We start from the raw sequence: 15,819 nt of genomic DNA on the forward strand, positions 1-15,819 counted from the left end.
AGTAAGTAACCACTATTATACATTTCAAACATTTAGTAGTAAGTAACCACTATTATACATTTCAAACATTTAGTAGTAAGTAACCACTATTATACATTTCAAACATTTAGTAGTAAGTAACCACTATTATACATTTCAAACATTTAGTAGTAAGTAACCACTATTATACATTTCAAACATTTAGTAGTAAGTAACCACTATTATACATTTCAAACATTTAGTAGTAAGTAACCACTATTATACATTTCAAACATTTAGTAGTAAGTAACCACTATTATACATTTCAAACATTTAGTAGTAAGTAACCACTATTATACATTTCAAACATTTAGTAGTAAGTAACCACTATTATACATTTCAAACATTTAGTAGTAAGTAACCACTATTATACATTTCAAACATTTAGTAGTAAGTAACCACTATTATACATTTCAAACATTTAGTAGTAAGTAACCACTATTATACATTTCAAACATTTAGTAGTAAGTAACCACTATTATACATTTCAAACATGTAGTAGTAAGTAACCACTATTATACATTTCAAACATTTAGTAGTAAGTAACCACTATTATACATTTCAAACATTGAGTAGTAAGTAACCACTATTATACATTTCAAACATTTAGTAGTAAGTAACCACTATTATACATTTCAAACATTTAGTAGTAAGTAACCACTATTATACATTTCAAACATTTAGTAGTAAGTAACCACTGTTATACATTTCAAACATTTAGTAGTAAGTAACCACTGTTATACATTTCAAACATTTAGTAGTAAGTAACCACTATTATACATTTCAAACATTTAGTAGTAAGTAACCACTATTATACATTTCAAACATGTAGTAGTAAGTAACCACTATTATACATTTCAAACATTTAGTAGTAAGTAACCACTATTATACATTTCAAACATGTAGTAGTAAGTAACCACTATTATACATTTCAAACATTTAGTAGTAAGTAACCACTATTATACATTTCAAACATTGAGTAGTAAGTAACCACTATTATACATTTCAAACATTTAGTAGTAAGTAACCACTATTATACATTTCAAACATTTAGTAGTAAGTAACCACTATTATACATTTCAAACATTTAGTAGTAAGTAACCACTGTTATACATTTCAAACATTTAGTAGTAAGTAACCACTGTTATACATTTCAAACATTTAGTAGTAAGTAACCACTATTATACATTTCAAACATTTAGTAGTAAGTAACCACTATTATACATTTCAAACATTTAGTAGTAAGTAACCACTATTATACATTTCAAACATTTAGTAGTAAGTAACCACTATTATACATTTCAAACATTTAGTAGTAAGTAACCACTATTATACATTTCAAACATTTAGTAGTAAGTAACCACTATTATACATTTCAAACATTTAGTAGTAAGTAACCACTATTATACATTTCAAACATGTAGTAGTAAGTAACCACTATTATACATTTCAAACATTTAGTAGTAAGTAACCACTATTATACATTTCAAACATTGAGTAGTAAGTAACCACTATTATACATTTCAAACATTTAGTAGTAAGTAACCACTATTATACATTTCAAACATTTAGTAGTAAGTAACCACTATTATACATTTCAAACATTGAGTAGTAAGTAACCACTATTATACATTTCAAACATTTAGTAGTAAGTAACCACTGTTATACATTTCAAACATTTAGTAGTAAGTAACCACTATTATACATTTCAAACATTTAGTAGTAAGTAACCACTATTATACATTTCAAACATTTAGTAGTAAGTAACCACTATTATACATTTCAAACATTTAGTAGTAAGTAACCACTATTATACATTTCAAACATTTAGTAGTAAGTAACCACTATTATACATTTCAAACATTTAGTAGTAAGTAACCACTATTATACATTTCAAACATTTAGTAGTAAGTAACCACTGTTATACATTTCAAACATTTAGTAGTAAGTAACCACTATTATACATTTCAAACATTTAGTAGTAAGTAACCACTATTATACATTTCAAACATTTAGTAGTAAGTAACCACTATTATACATTTCAAACATTTAGTAGTAAGTAACCACTATTATACATTTCAAACATTTAGTAGTAAGTAACCACTATTATACATTTCAAACATTTAGTAGTAAGTAACCACTATTATACATTTCAAACATTTAGTAGTAAGTAACCACTATTATACATTTCAAACATTTAGTAGTAAGTAACCACTATTATACATTTCAAACATTTAGTAGTAAGTAACCACTATTATACATTTCAAACATTTAGTAGTAAGTAACCACTATTATACATTTCAAACATTTAGTAGTAAGTAACCACTATTATACATTTCAAACATTTAGTAGTAAGTAACCACTATTATACATTTCAAACATTTAGTAGTAAGTAACCACTATTATACATTTCAAACATTTAGTAGTAAGTAACCACTATTATACATTTCAAACATTGAGTAGTAAGTAACCACTATTATACATTTCAAACATTTAGTAGTAAGTAACCACTATTATACATTTCAAACATTTAGTAGTAAGTAACCACTATTATACATTTCAAACATTTAGTAGTAAGTAACCACTGTTATACATTTCAAACATTTAGTAGTAAGTAACCACTGTTATACATTTCAAACATTTAGTAGTAAGTAACCACTATTATACATTTCAAACATTTAGTAGTAAGTAACCACTATTATACATTTCAAACATTTAGTAGTAAGTAACCACTATTATACATTTCAAACATGTAGTAGTAAGTAACCACTATTATACATTTCAAACATTTAGTAGTAAGTAACCACTATTATACATTTCAAACATTGAGTAGTAAGTAACCACTATTATACATTTCAAACATTTAGTAGTAAGTAACCACTATTATACATTTCAAACATTTAGTAGTAAGTAACCACTATTATACATTTCAAACATTTAGTAGTAAGTAACCACTGTTATACATTTCAAACATTTAGTAGTAAGTAACCACTATTATACATTTCAAACATTTAGTAGTAAGTAACCACTATTATACATTTCAAACATTTAGTAGTAAGTAACCACTATTATACATTTCAAACATTTAGTAGTAAGTAACCACTATTATACATTTCAAACATTTAGTAGTAAGTAACCACTATTATACATTTCAAACATTTAGTAGTAAGTAACCACTATTATACATTTCAAACATTTAGTAGTAAGTAACCACTATTATACATTTCAAACATGTAGTAGTAAGTAACCACTATTATACATTTCAAACATTTAGTAGTAAGTAACCACTATTATACATTTCAAACATTGAGTAGTAAGTAACCACTATTATACATTTCAAACATTTAGTAGTAAGTAACCACTATTATACATTTCAAACATTTAGTAGTAAGTAACCACTATTATACATTTCAAACATTTAGTAGTAAGTAACCACTATTATACATTTCAAACATGTAGTAGTAAGTAACCACTATTATACATTTCAAACATTTAGTAGTAAGTAACCACTATTATACATTTCAAACATTGAGTAGTAAGTAACCACTATTATACATTTCAAACATTTAGTAGTAAGTAACCACTATTATACATTTCAAACATTTAGTAGTAAGTAACCACTATTATACATTTCAAACATTTAGTAGTAAGTAACCACTGTTATACATTTCAAACATTTAGTAGTAAGTAACCACTATTATACATTTCAAACATTTAGTAGTAAGTAACCACTATTATACATTTCAAACATTTAGTAGTAAGTAACCACTATTATACATTTCAAACATTTAGTAGTAAGTAACCACTATTATACATTTCAAACATTTAGTAGTAAGTAACCACTATTATACATTTCAAACATTTAGTAGTAAGTAACCACTATTATACATTTCAAACATTTAGTAGTAAGTAACCACTATTATACATTTCAAACATGTAGTAGTAAGTAACCACTATTATACATTTCAAACATTTAGTAGTAAGTAACCACTATTATACATTTCAAACATTGAGTAGTAAGTAACCACTATTATACATTTCAAACATTTAGTAGTAAGTAACCACTATTATACATTTCAAACATTGAGTAGTAAGTAACCACTATTATACATTTCAAACATTTAGTAGTAAGTAACCACTATTATACATTTCAAACATTTAGTAGTAAGTAACCACTATTATACATTTCAAACATTTAGTAGTAAGTAACCACTATTATACATTTCAAACATTTAGTAGTAAGTAACCACTATTATACATTTCAAACATTTAGTAGTAAGTAACCACTATTATACATTTCAAACATTTAGTAGTAAGTAACCACTATTATACATTTCAAACATGTAGTAGTAAGTAACCACTATTATACATTTCAAACATTTAGTAGTAAGTAACCACTATTATACATTTCAAACATTGAGTAGTAAGTAACCACTATTATACATTTCAAACATTTAGTAGTAAGTAACCACTATTATACATTTCAAACATTTAGTAGTAAGTAACCACTATTATACATTTCAAACATTTAGTAGTAAGTAACCACTATTATACATTTCAAACATGTAGTAGTAAGTAACCACTATTATACATTTCAAACATTTAGTAGTAAGTAACCACTATTATACATTTCAAACATTGAGTAGTAAGTAACCACTATTATACATTTCAAACATTTAGTAGTAAGTAACCACTATTATACATTTCAAACATTTAGTAGTAAGTAACCACTATTATACATTTCAAACATTTAGTAGTAAGTAACCACTGTTATACATTTCAAACATTTAGTAGTAAGTAACCACTATTATACATTTCAAACATTTAGTAGTAAGTAACCACTATTATACATTTCAAACATTTAGTAGTAAGTAACCACTATTATACATTTCAAACATTTAGTAGTAAGTAACCACTATTATACATTTCAAACATTTAGTAGTAAGTAACCACTATTATACATTTCAAACATTTAGTAGTAAGTAACCACTATTATACATTTCAAACATTTAGTAGTAAGTAACCACTATTATACATTTCAAACATGTAGTAGTAAGTAACCACTATTATACATTTCAAACATTTAGTAGTAAGTAACCACTATTATACATTTCAAACATTGAGTAGTAAGTAACCACTATTATACATTTCAAACATTTAGTAGTAAGTAACCACTATTATACATTTCAAACATTGAGTAGTAAGTAACCACTATTATACATTTCAAACATTTAGTAGTAAGTAACCACTATTATACATTTCAAACATTTAGTAGTAAGTAACCACTATTATACATTTCAAACATTGAGTAGTAAGTAACCACTATTATACATTTCAAACATTTAGTAGTAAGTAACCACTGTTATACATTTCAAACATTTAGTAGTAAGTAACCACTATTATACATTTCAAACATTTAGTAGTAAGTAACCACTATTATACATTTCAAACATTTAGTAGTAAGTAACCACTGTTATACATTTCAAACATTTAGTAGTAAGTAACCACTATTATACATTTCAAACATTTAGTAGTAAGTAACCACTATTATACATTTCAAACATTTAGTAGTAAGTAACCACTATTATACATTTCAAACATTTAGTAGTAAGTAACCACTATTATACATTTCAAACATTTAGTAGTAAGTAACCACTATTATACATTTCAAACATTTAGTAGTAAGTAACCACTATTATACATTTCAAACATTTAGTAGTAAGTAACCACTATTATACATTTCAAACATTTAGTAGTAAGTAACCACTATTATACATTTCAAACATTGAGTAGTAAGTAACCACTATTATACATTTCAAACATTTAGTAGTAAGTAACCACTGTTATACATTTCAAACATTGAGTAGTAAGTAACCACTATTATACATTTCAAACATTTAGTAGTAAGTAACCACTATTATACATTTCAAACATTTAGTAGTAAGTAACCACTATTATACATTTCAAACATTTAGTAGTAAGTAACCACTGTTATACATTTCAAACATTTAGTAGTAAGTAACCACTATTATACATTTCAAACATTTAGTAGTAAGTAACCACTATTATACATTTCAAACATTTAGTAGTAAGTAACCACTATTATACATTTCAAACATTTAGTAGTAAGTAACCACTATTATACATTTCAAACATTTAGTAGTAAGTAACCACTATTATACATTTCAAACATTTAGTAGTAAGTAACCACTATTATACATTTCAAACATTTAGTAGTAAGTAACCACTATTATACATTTCAAACATGTAGTAGTAAGTAACCACTATTATACATTTCAAACATTTAGTAGTAAGTAACCACTATTATACATTTCAAACATTGAGTAGTAAGTAACCACTATTATACATTTCAAACATTTAGTAGTAAGTAACCACTATTATACATTTCAAACATTGAGTAGTAAGTAACCACTATTATACATTTCAAACATTTAGTAGTAAGTAACCACTATTATACATTTCAAACATTTAGTAGTAAGTTACCACTATTATACATTTCAAACATTGAGTAGTAAGTAACCACTATTATACATTTCAAACATTTAGTAGTAAGTAACCACTGTTATACATTTCAAACATTTAGTAGTAAGTAACCACTATTATACATTTCAAACATTTAGTAGTAAGTAACCACTATTATACATTTCAAACATTTAGTAGTAAGTAACCACTGTTATACATTTCAAACATTTAGTAGTAAGTAACCACTATTATACATTTCAAACATTTAGTAGTAAGTAACCACTATTATACATTTCAAACATTTAGTAGTAAGTAACCACTATTATACATTTCAAACATTTAGTAGTAAGTAACCACTATTATACATTTCAAACATTTAGTAGTAAGTAACCACTATTATACATTTCAAACATTTAGTAGTAAGTAACCACTATTATACATTTCAAACATGTGCAGGTCATTTGTCTGAGAAATGTGCGTCTGAATCACTTCTATTTTATAAATAAGCTTTTTGACTTTTTCATTTATTACATTCTTCTTTTTTTATTATTATATTCTTCATCCAAAATAAAAATGAAGCAAAATAATATATATATGAATCTTTAATGAGGAATAATGTGAAATGTTTTGTTGTCGCAAGTGTAAAAAGAAGTTGACCACTAGTATGAATTAAAATAAAAATAAAATCAAGATCCACATTTAATTTGATAATTGTTGTAATTTAAAAAATAGGCTTTTTGACTTTGTGTAAAAAAAATTGTAATCAAATTATTTCAATTGATATGACATTTTTAATATGATCAAATGAAGCAAACCAAATCAGTCAAAAATAGACTTTTATTTTGATGAGCTTAAACTCTATTTTATTTGCGTTGATCTGAAGTGGAAAAAGTATTTTGCCAAAGATTTTACTTCCTGGTGAATCTTTCATGAGATGTGTCTTAAAAGTGTAAAAAGAAGTAAAGTCTCTGACCTGTTTGTCTTCTCTGACCTCAGAGGACGAGGAGAAGCCCTGCTGGGACTTCCTGTTGTCGGAGGAAACGTCACAAGTGGAAGAATGTTCAGACCAAGACTTCCTGCTCTTTGAATTGTCCTCACAGCCCCTCTTGCCCTGTTACCACCTGCAGCTGTCTGTCACTCAGGGGTGAGTTAACTTATCTTATCTTAACTTAAGTAAAGTGTTACCACCTGCAGCTGTCTGTCACCCAGGGGTGAGTTAACTTATCTTAACTTAACTTAAGTAAAGTGTTACCACCTGCAGCTGTCTGTCACTCAGGGGTGAGTTAACTTATCTTAACTTAACTTAAGTAAAGTGTTACCACCTGCAGCTGTCTGTCACTCAGGGGTGAGTTAACTTATCTTAACTTAACTTAAGTAAAGTGTTACCACCTGCAGCTGTCTGTCACTCAGGGGTGAGTTAACTTATCTTAACTTAACTTAAGTAAAGTGTTACCACCTGCAGCTGTCTGTCACTCAGGGGTGAGTTAACTTATCTTAACTTAACTTAAGTAAAGTGTTACCACCTGCAGCTGTCTGTCACTCAGGGGTGAGTTAACTTATCTTAACTTAAGTAAAGTGTTACCACCTGCAGCTGTCTGTCACTCAGGGGTGAGTTAACTTATCTTAACTTAACTTAAGTAAAGTGTTACCACCTGCAGCTGTCTGTCACTCAGGGGTGAGTTAACTTATCTTAACTTAACTTAAGTAAAGTGTTACCACCTGCAGCTGTCTGTCACTCAGGGGTGAGTTAACTTATCTTAACTTAACTTAAGTAAAGTGTTACCACCTGCAGCTGTCTGTCACTCAGGGGTGAGTTAACTTAACTTATCTTAACTTAAGTAAAGTGTTACCACCTGCAGCTGTCTGTCACTCAGGGGTGAGTTAACTTAACTTATCTTAACTTAAGTAAAGTGTTACCACCTGCAGCTGTCTGTCACTCAGGGGTGAGTTAACTTATCTTAACTTAACTTAAGTAAAGTGTTACCACCTGCAGCTGTCTGTCACTCAGGGGTGAGTTAACTTATCTTAACTTAACTTAAGTAAAGTGTTACCACCTGCAGCTGTCTGTCACTCAGGGGTGAGTTAACTTATCTTAACTTAAGTAAAGTGTTACCACCTGCAGCTGTCTGTCACTCAGGGGTGAGTTAACTTATCTTATCTTAACTTAAGTAAAGTGTTACCACCTGCAGCTGTCTGTCACTCAGGGGTGAGTTAACTTATCTTAACTTAACTTAAGTGTTACCACCTGCAGCTGTCTGTCACTCAGGGGTGAGTTAACTTATCTTAACTTAACTTAAGTAAAGTGTTACCACCTGCAGCTGTCTGTCACTCAGGGGTGAGTTAACTTATCTTAACTTAAGTAAAGTGTTACCACCTGCAGCTGTCTGTCACTCAGGGGTGAGTTAACTTATCTTATCTTAACTTAAGTAAAGTGTTACCACCTGCAGCTGTCTGTCACTCAGGGGTGAGTTAACTTATCTTAACTTAACTTAAGTGTTACCACCTGCAGCTGTCTGTCACTCAGGGGTGAGTTAACTTATCTTAACTTAAGTAAAGTGTTACCACCTGCAGCTGTCTGTCACTCAGGGGTGAGTTAACTTATCTTAACTTAACTTAAGTAAAGTGTTACCACCTGCAGCTGTCTGTCACTCAGGGGTGAGTTAACTTATCTTAACTTAAGTAAAGTGTTACCACCTGCAGCTGTCCGTCACTCAGGGGTGAGTTAACTTATCTTAACTTAACTTAAGTAAAGTGTTACCACCTGCAGCTGTCTGTCACTCAGGGGTGAGTTAACTTATCTTAACTTAACTTAAGTAAAGTGTTACCACCTGCAGCTGTCTGTCACTCAGGGGTGAGTTAACTTATCTTAACTTAACTTAAGTAAAGTGTTACCACCTGCAGTTGTCTGTCACTCAGGGGTGAGTTAACTTATCTTAACTTAAGTAAAGTGTTACCACCTGCAGCTGTCTGTCACACAGGGGTGAGTTAACTTATCTTAACTTAACTTAAGTAAAGTGTTACCACCTGCAGCTGTCTGTCACTCAGGGGTGAGTTAACTTATCTTAACTTAAGTAAAGTGTTACCACCTGCAGCTGTCTGTCACTCAGGGGTGAGTTAACTTATCTTAACTTAACTTAAGTAAAGTGTTACCACCTGCAGCTGTCTGTCACTCAGGGGTGAGTTAACTTATCTTAACTTAACTTAAGTAAAGTGTTACCACCTGCAGCTGTCTGTCACTCAGGGGTGAGTTAACTTATCTTAACTTAAGTAAAGTGTTACCACCTGCAGCTGTCTGTCACTCAGGGGTGAGTTAACTTATCTTATCTTAACTTAAGTAAAGTGTTACCACCTGCAGCTGTCTGTCACTCAGGGGTGAGTTAACTTATCTTAACTTAACTTAAGTGTTACCACCTGCAGCTGTCTGTCACTCAGGGGTGAGTTAACTTATCTTAACTTAACTTAAGTAAAGTGTTACCACCTGCAGCTGTCTGTCACTCAGGGGTGAGTTAACTTATCTTAACTTAAGTAAAGTGTTACCACCTGCAGCTGTCTGTCACTCAGGGGTGAGTTAACTTATCTTATCTTAACTTAAGTAAAGTGTTACCACCTGCAGCTGTCTGTCACTCAGGGGTGAGTTAACTTATCTTAACTTAAGTAAAGTAAAGTGTTACCACCTGCAGCTGTCTGTCACTCAGGGGTGAGTTAACTTATCTTAACTTAACTTAAGTAAAGTGTTACCACCTGCAGCTGTCTGTCACTCAGGGGTGAGTTATCTTAACTTAACTTAAGTAAAGTGTTACCACCTGCAGCTGTCTGTCACTCAGGGGTGAGTTAACTTATCTTAACTTAACTTAAGTAAAGTGTTACCACCTGCAGCTGTCTGTCACTCAGGGGTGAGTTAACTTATCTTAACTTAAGTAAAGTGTTACCACCTGCAGCTGTCTGTCACTCAGGGGTGAGTTAACTTATCTTAACTTAACTTAAGTAAAGTGTTACCACCTGCAGCTGTCTGTCACTCAGGGGTGAGTTAACTTAACTTATCTTAACTTAAGTAAAGTGTTACCACCTGCAGCTGTCTGTCACTCAGGGGTGAGTTAACTTATCTTAACTTAACTTAAGTAAAGTGTTACCACCTGCAGCTGTCTGTCACTCAGGGGTGAGTTAACTTATCTTAACTTAAGTAAAGTGTTACCACCTGCAGCTGTCTGTCACTCAGGGGTGAGTTAACTTTTCTTAACTTAACTTAAGTAAAGTTTTACCACCTGCAGCTGTCTGTCACTCAGGGGTGAGTTAACTTATCTTAACTTAACTTAAGTAAAGTGTTACCACCTGCAGCTGTCTGTCACTCAGGGGTGAGTTAACTTATCTTATCTTAACTTAAGTAAAGTGTTACCACCTGCAGCTGTCTGTCACTCAGGGGTGAGTTAACTTATCTTATCTTAACTTAAGTAAAGTGTTACCACCTGCAGCTGTCTGTCACTCAGGGGTGAGTTAACTTATCTTAACTTAACTTAAGTAAAGTGTTACCACCTGCAGCTGTCTGTCACTCAGGGGTGAGTTAACTTATCTTAACTTAACTTAACTTAAGTAAAGTGTTACCACCTGCAGCTGTCTGTCACTCAGGGGTGAGTTAACTTATCTTAACTTAAGTAAAGTGTTACCACCTGCAGCTGTCTGTCACTCAGGGGTGAGTTAACTTAACTTAACTTATCTAAACTTAAGTAAAGTGTTACCACCTGCAGCTGTCTGTCACTCAGGGGTGAGTTAACTTATCTTAACTTAACTTAAGTAAAGTGTTACCACCTGCAGCTGTCTGTCACCCAGGGGTGAGTTAACTTATCTTATCTTAACTTAAGTAAAGTGTTACCACCTGCAGCTGTCTGTCACCCAGGGATGAGTTAACTTAACTTAACTTAAGTAAAGTGTTACCACCTGCAGCTGTCTGTCACTCAGGGGTGAGTTAACTTATCTTAACTTATCTTAAGTAAAGTGTTACCACCTGCAGCTGTCTGTCACACAGGGGTGACTTAACTTATCTAAACTTAAGTAAAGTGTTACCACCTGCAGCTGTCTATCACCCAGGGGTGAGTTAACTTAACTTATCTTAACTTAAGTAAAGTGTTACCACCTGCAGCTGTCTGTCACCCAGGGGTGAGTTAACTTATCTTATCTTAACTTAAGTAAAGTGTTACCACCTGCAGCTGTCTGTCACTCAGGGGTGAGTTAACTTAACTTAACTTAAGTGTTACCACCTGCAGCTGTCTGTCACTCAGGGGTGAGTTAACTTATCTTAACTTATCTTAAGTAAAGTGTTACCACCTGCAGCTGTCTGTCACACAGGGGTGACTTAACTTAACTTATCTTAACTTAAGTAAAGTGTTACCACCTGTAGCTGTCTGTCACTCAGGGGTGAGTTAACTGATCTTAACTTAACTTAACTTAAGTAAAGTGTTGCCACCTGCAGCTCTGTCACACAGGGTTGAGTTAACTTAATTTAAGTTAAGTTAAGTAAAGTTTTACCACCTGCAGCTGTCTGTCACCCAGGGGTGAGTTCAGTTAGGTTAACTTAAGTTAAGTTAAGTGTTAGTACCTGCAGGGGTGAGTGAGCACAAGGCTTGAAAGTTAAGTTAAGTTAAGTTAAGTGTTAGTACCTGCAGGGGTGAGTGAGCACAAGGCTTGAAAGTTAAGTTAAGTTAAGTTAAGTGTCAAACTTGTGTGCTCCACAGCTTCTGTAATTGGTTCCTGCTGTCCGACGTCCTGACGCGCCTCAAGATGTCGCCGCCCACCTTCAGGGCTCGCCACCCTCACCTGGAGGTGGGCGCTCTGCCGCGTGGTGAGCTGCTCCGCCAGGTGTTGGTGAGCCAGGTGGGCGGGCCTTTGGATTTGCATTCAGAGGAGGAGGAGGAGGAGGAAGAGGCGGGGCTTGTGGAGCTGCTGCGTTGCGTGCCAGAAGTCCAGAGACTGTTGGGCTCCTCCATTCACATCCTCCAGGACCAGGACCCGGACCAGGACCAGGACCAGGAGCGGCGAGGTCGGTAGCCCTCACATCATGAACTTTGAGGGCAAAAAACACTCCGTCCTTCGCCAGGGGAAGGGGCGGAGCTTCACGCCTGACCTCAGACATCAGGGTGATTTGTTGTTTTACACTTCCTGCTTCCTCATAACTCCGCCCCCTTCATCACGGATGGACCTCCCCTTTCAGACGCTTTGCTTGAAGAGCGGACTTCTTTCTTTAATAGTCCTTAATATATTTGTCTATGCCATACGCCCGTATATGGACATGTCACTTCCTCTGCCCCCTGCCGTGAGATGAGTCTTTCAAGCGAGCTCAAGTACAGTTTTATTGTACTGGTGCTACAAGTTTTGTGTTGACAATCAACTTTTGCTTTGGAATCACACAAAAAAGATATTTAAGGTGTAAAAAGAAATGTGGCAGGACTGAGGAGAGACTTTTTATTTGATTCTTTTTATAAGAAATCAAGAATAAAGCATGATTGTCAATCATAGTTTTCATGGCTTCTTTTTGCAGCAAATAAACTAATATTGAAATACAATGTGCAATATAATACGTATTATATATCAAGTGTAAATAACATATATTTGTTAATATATGATGATTCATATAGCATTTATATTAAATATATGTACTGTTTACACATTTAATATTAAATAATAATAATAATCGTATTTCATTTTAGAAAGACCTTTTGACAACACTTTGTTGTTGTTTGTCCATCTTTAAATGAAAAGTTTTGACTTCTATCTCACGGCAGGGCTGGAAATAATAACCAACATTTTATTAGCGGTTTCCCTATTTACAATTGTCTCATGAGAGGATTTCATGAAAATAATCATCTTCATGAAGATGATTATTTAAAGCCATGGAGAGGAATTGAAGAATCCAACAAGCGGTAAGAAATGCATGGATGGAATATTATTTACATCTTGCATGACTTCATTCTGGCCACTAGAGGGAGCCAACGACATTCCTACTACTGCGAGTCCTTGACAGCGTTACACAGCACACACACATAGATCGTCAATAGTTACACAGCACACACACATAGATCGTCAATAGTTACACAGCACACACACATAGATCGTCAATAGTTACACAAACACACACATAGATCGTCAATAGTTACACAAACACACACATAGATCGTCAATAGTTACACAAACACACACATAGATCGTCAATAGTTACACAAACACACACATAGATCGTCAATAGTTACACAGCACACACACATAGATCGTCAATAGTCACACAAACACACATAGATGGTCAATAGTTACACAAACACACACATAGATCGTCAATAGTTACACAAACACACACATAGATGGTCAATAGTTACACAAACACACACATAGATCGTCAATAGTCACACAAACACACATAGATGGTCAATAGTTACACAAACACACACATAGATCGTCAATAGTTACACAGCACACACACATAGATCGTCAATAGTTACACAAACACACACATAGATCGTCGATAGTTACACAAACACACACATAGATGGTCAATAGTTACACAAACACACACATAGATCGTCAATAGTTACACAAACACACACATATATCGTCAATAGTTACACAAACACACATAGATCGTCAATAGTTACACAAACACACACACATAGATCGTCAATAGTTACACAAACACACACATAGATCGTCAATAGTTACACAAACACACACATAGATCGTCAATAGTTACACAAACACACACATAGATCGTCAATAGTTACACAAACACACACATCGATCGTCAATAGTTACACAAACACACACATCGATCATCGATAGTTACACAAACATCGATCGTCAATAGTTAAACACACACACACACATAGATCGTTTCATAGTCACACACACACACACACACACACACACACACACACACAGGTCGTCAATAGTTCCACATAGATCGTCAAGTGTTTCTAAGAAACACTCATACTGCAAAACCACTGGTCAAAGATCCTCTACAGGCAGGAGTTCTCTGCTATTTTTAAGCAGCTATTCCAAAAAATACTTGTCTAAGATCCTCTATAACAGAAGTGCTCTGCTGTTATTGGGAACATACTGCAAAAACACTGGTCAAAGATCCTCTATATGACAGAAGTGCTCTGCTGTTTTTAAGCAGTTATTGCACACAAAAAAACAATGCTTGTCAAAGATCCTTTATATGACAGAAGTCCTATGCGTTTTTTGGAAATGTACTGCTAAACAGCTTGTCAAAGATCCTCTATATGACAAAACGTGTTCTGCAGTTTTTAAGCAGCTATTCTACAGAAAAAAATGATTGTCAAAGATCCTCTTTATGATAGAGGTCCTCTGCATGTATGGGGAACATACTGCAAAACCACAAGTCAAAGATCCTCTATATGACACGAGTGCTCCGCTGTTTTTAAGCAGCTATTCAAAAAAATGTCTGTCAAAGATCCTCTATAGGAAATAAGTCCTCTGCTGTTTTTGAGAACATACTGCAAAATCTGCTAGTCAAAGATCATTTGTATGACAAAAAAGGTCTGCTATTTTTAAGCAGCTATTCTACAAAAAAAAAGTTGTCAAAGATCTAAATGACAGAAGTCCTCTGCGTTTTTTTTTAAACATACTGCTAAACCGCTAGTCAAAGATCCTCTATATGACAAAAGTGTTCTGCTGTTTTTAAGCAGCTACTCTACAGAAAAAAAAGTTGTCAAAGATCCTCTATATGACAGAGGTCCTTGGGAACATATTGTAAAATCACTAGTCAAAGATCCTCTATACGAGGGGACCGCTCTGCTGTTTTTAAGAACCCACTGAACCCCCCCAGTCAAAGATCCTCTATATGACAGGCATGCTCTGCTGTGTTTAGGATTCTGAGAACACCCGACTGAGCCCAAGATCGGAAGAAAGATGGCATAGCTAATCAAAGATCATCTATTGGCGACAGGGTAACACTATTTGTCAGGGCGGTGTGACGCTGAGATGTTTGAGTGCACTAAACGGGCGTGACATACCCGTCGAGGCCCCCCCCCCCCGTGTACAGATGCCTCCTCCTCGCACTGTACGGAGCACAAGCCCCGCCCCCTGGCAAGGTTACTAAAGTTCACTGCAACACATGTCAGCTGGTCTGGCGTGTTGAGTCTGCGGCCTGCAACTCAAGTTCAGCTTGCATCAGACCGGCCCCGCCCACTCAGAGAGCCCCCGCCCACTCAGAGAGCCCCCGCCCACTCAGAGAGCCCCCGCCGGGCCCCTGCGCTCATTGGTGGGCCGGCCAGACGCCATTGGCTGAAAAGGAGGGCAAGTCTGCACCGGAGC

At 33.8% G+C, this 15,819-nt stretch overlaps 1 protein-coding gene across 3 annotated transcripts in view; it reads left to right on the forward strand.

Annotated features, from left to right (window-relative positions):
• The window catches only part of bcorl1 (BCL6 corepressor-like 1), a 77,478-nt gene extending 64,478 nt beyond the window's left edge, over window positions 1-13,000 (forward strand). For all 3 annotated transcript variants that reach the window (XM_062043985.1, XM_062043984.1, XM_062043986.1), the window contains 2 exons: window positions 7,498-7,645; window positions 12,228-13,000. In XM_062043985.1, coding sequence (XP_061899969.1) covers window positions 7,498-7,645; window positions 12,228-12,540 — 461 coding nt within the window. In that variant the 3' untranslated portion in view covers window positions 12,541-13,000. The remainder of the gene's footprint in view (window positions 1-7,497; window positions 7,646-12,227) is intronic.
• The last annotated feature ends 2,819 nt before the right edge of the window (window positions 13,001-15,819 follow it).

Source organism: Entelurus aequoreus, linkage group LG04 (genome assembly GCF_033978785.1).
Source record: "Entelurus aequoreus isolate RoL-2023_Sb linkage group LG04, RoL_Eaeq_v1.1, whole genome shotgun sequence".
Lineage (NCBI taxonomy): Eukaryota > Metazoa > Chordata > Actinopteri > Syngnathiformes > Syngnathidae > Entelurus > Entelurus aequoreus.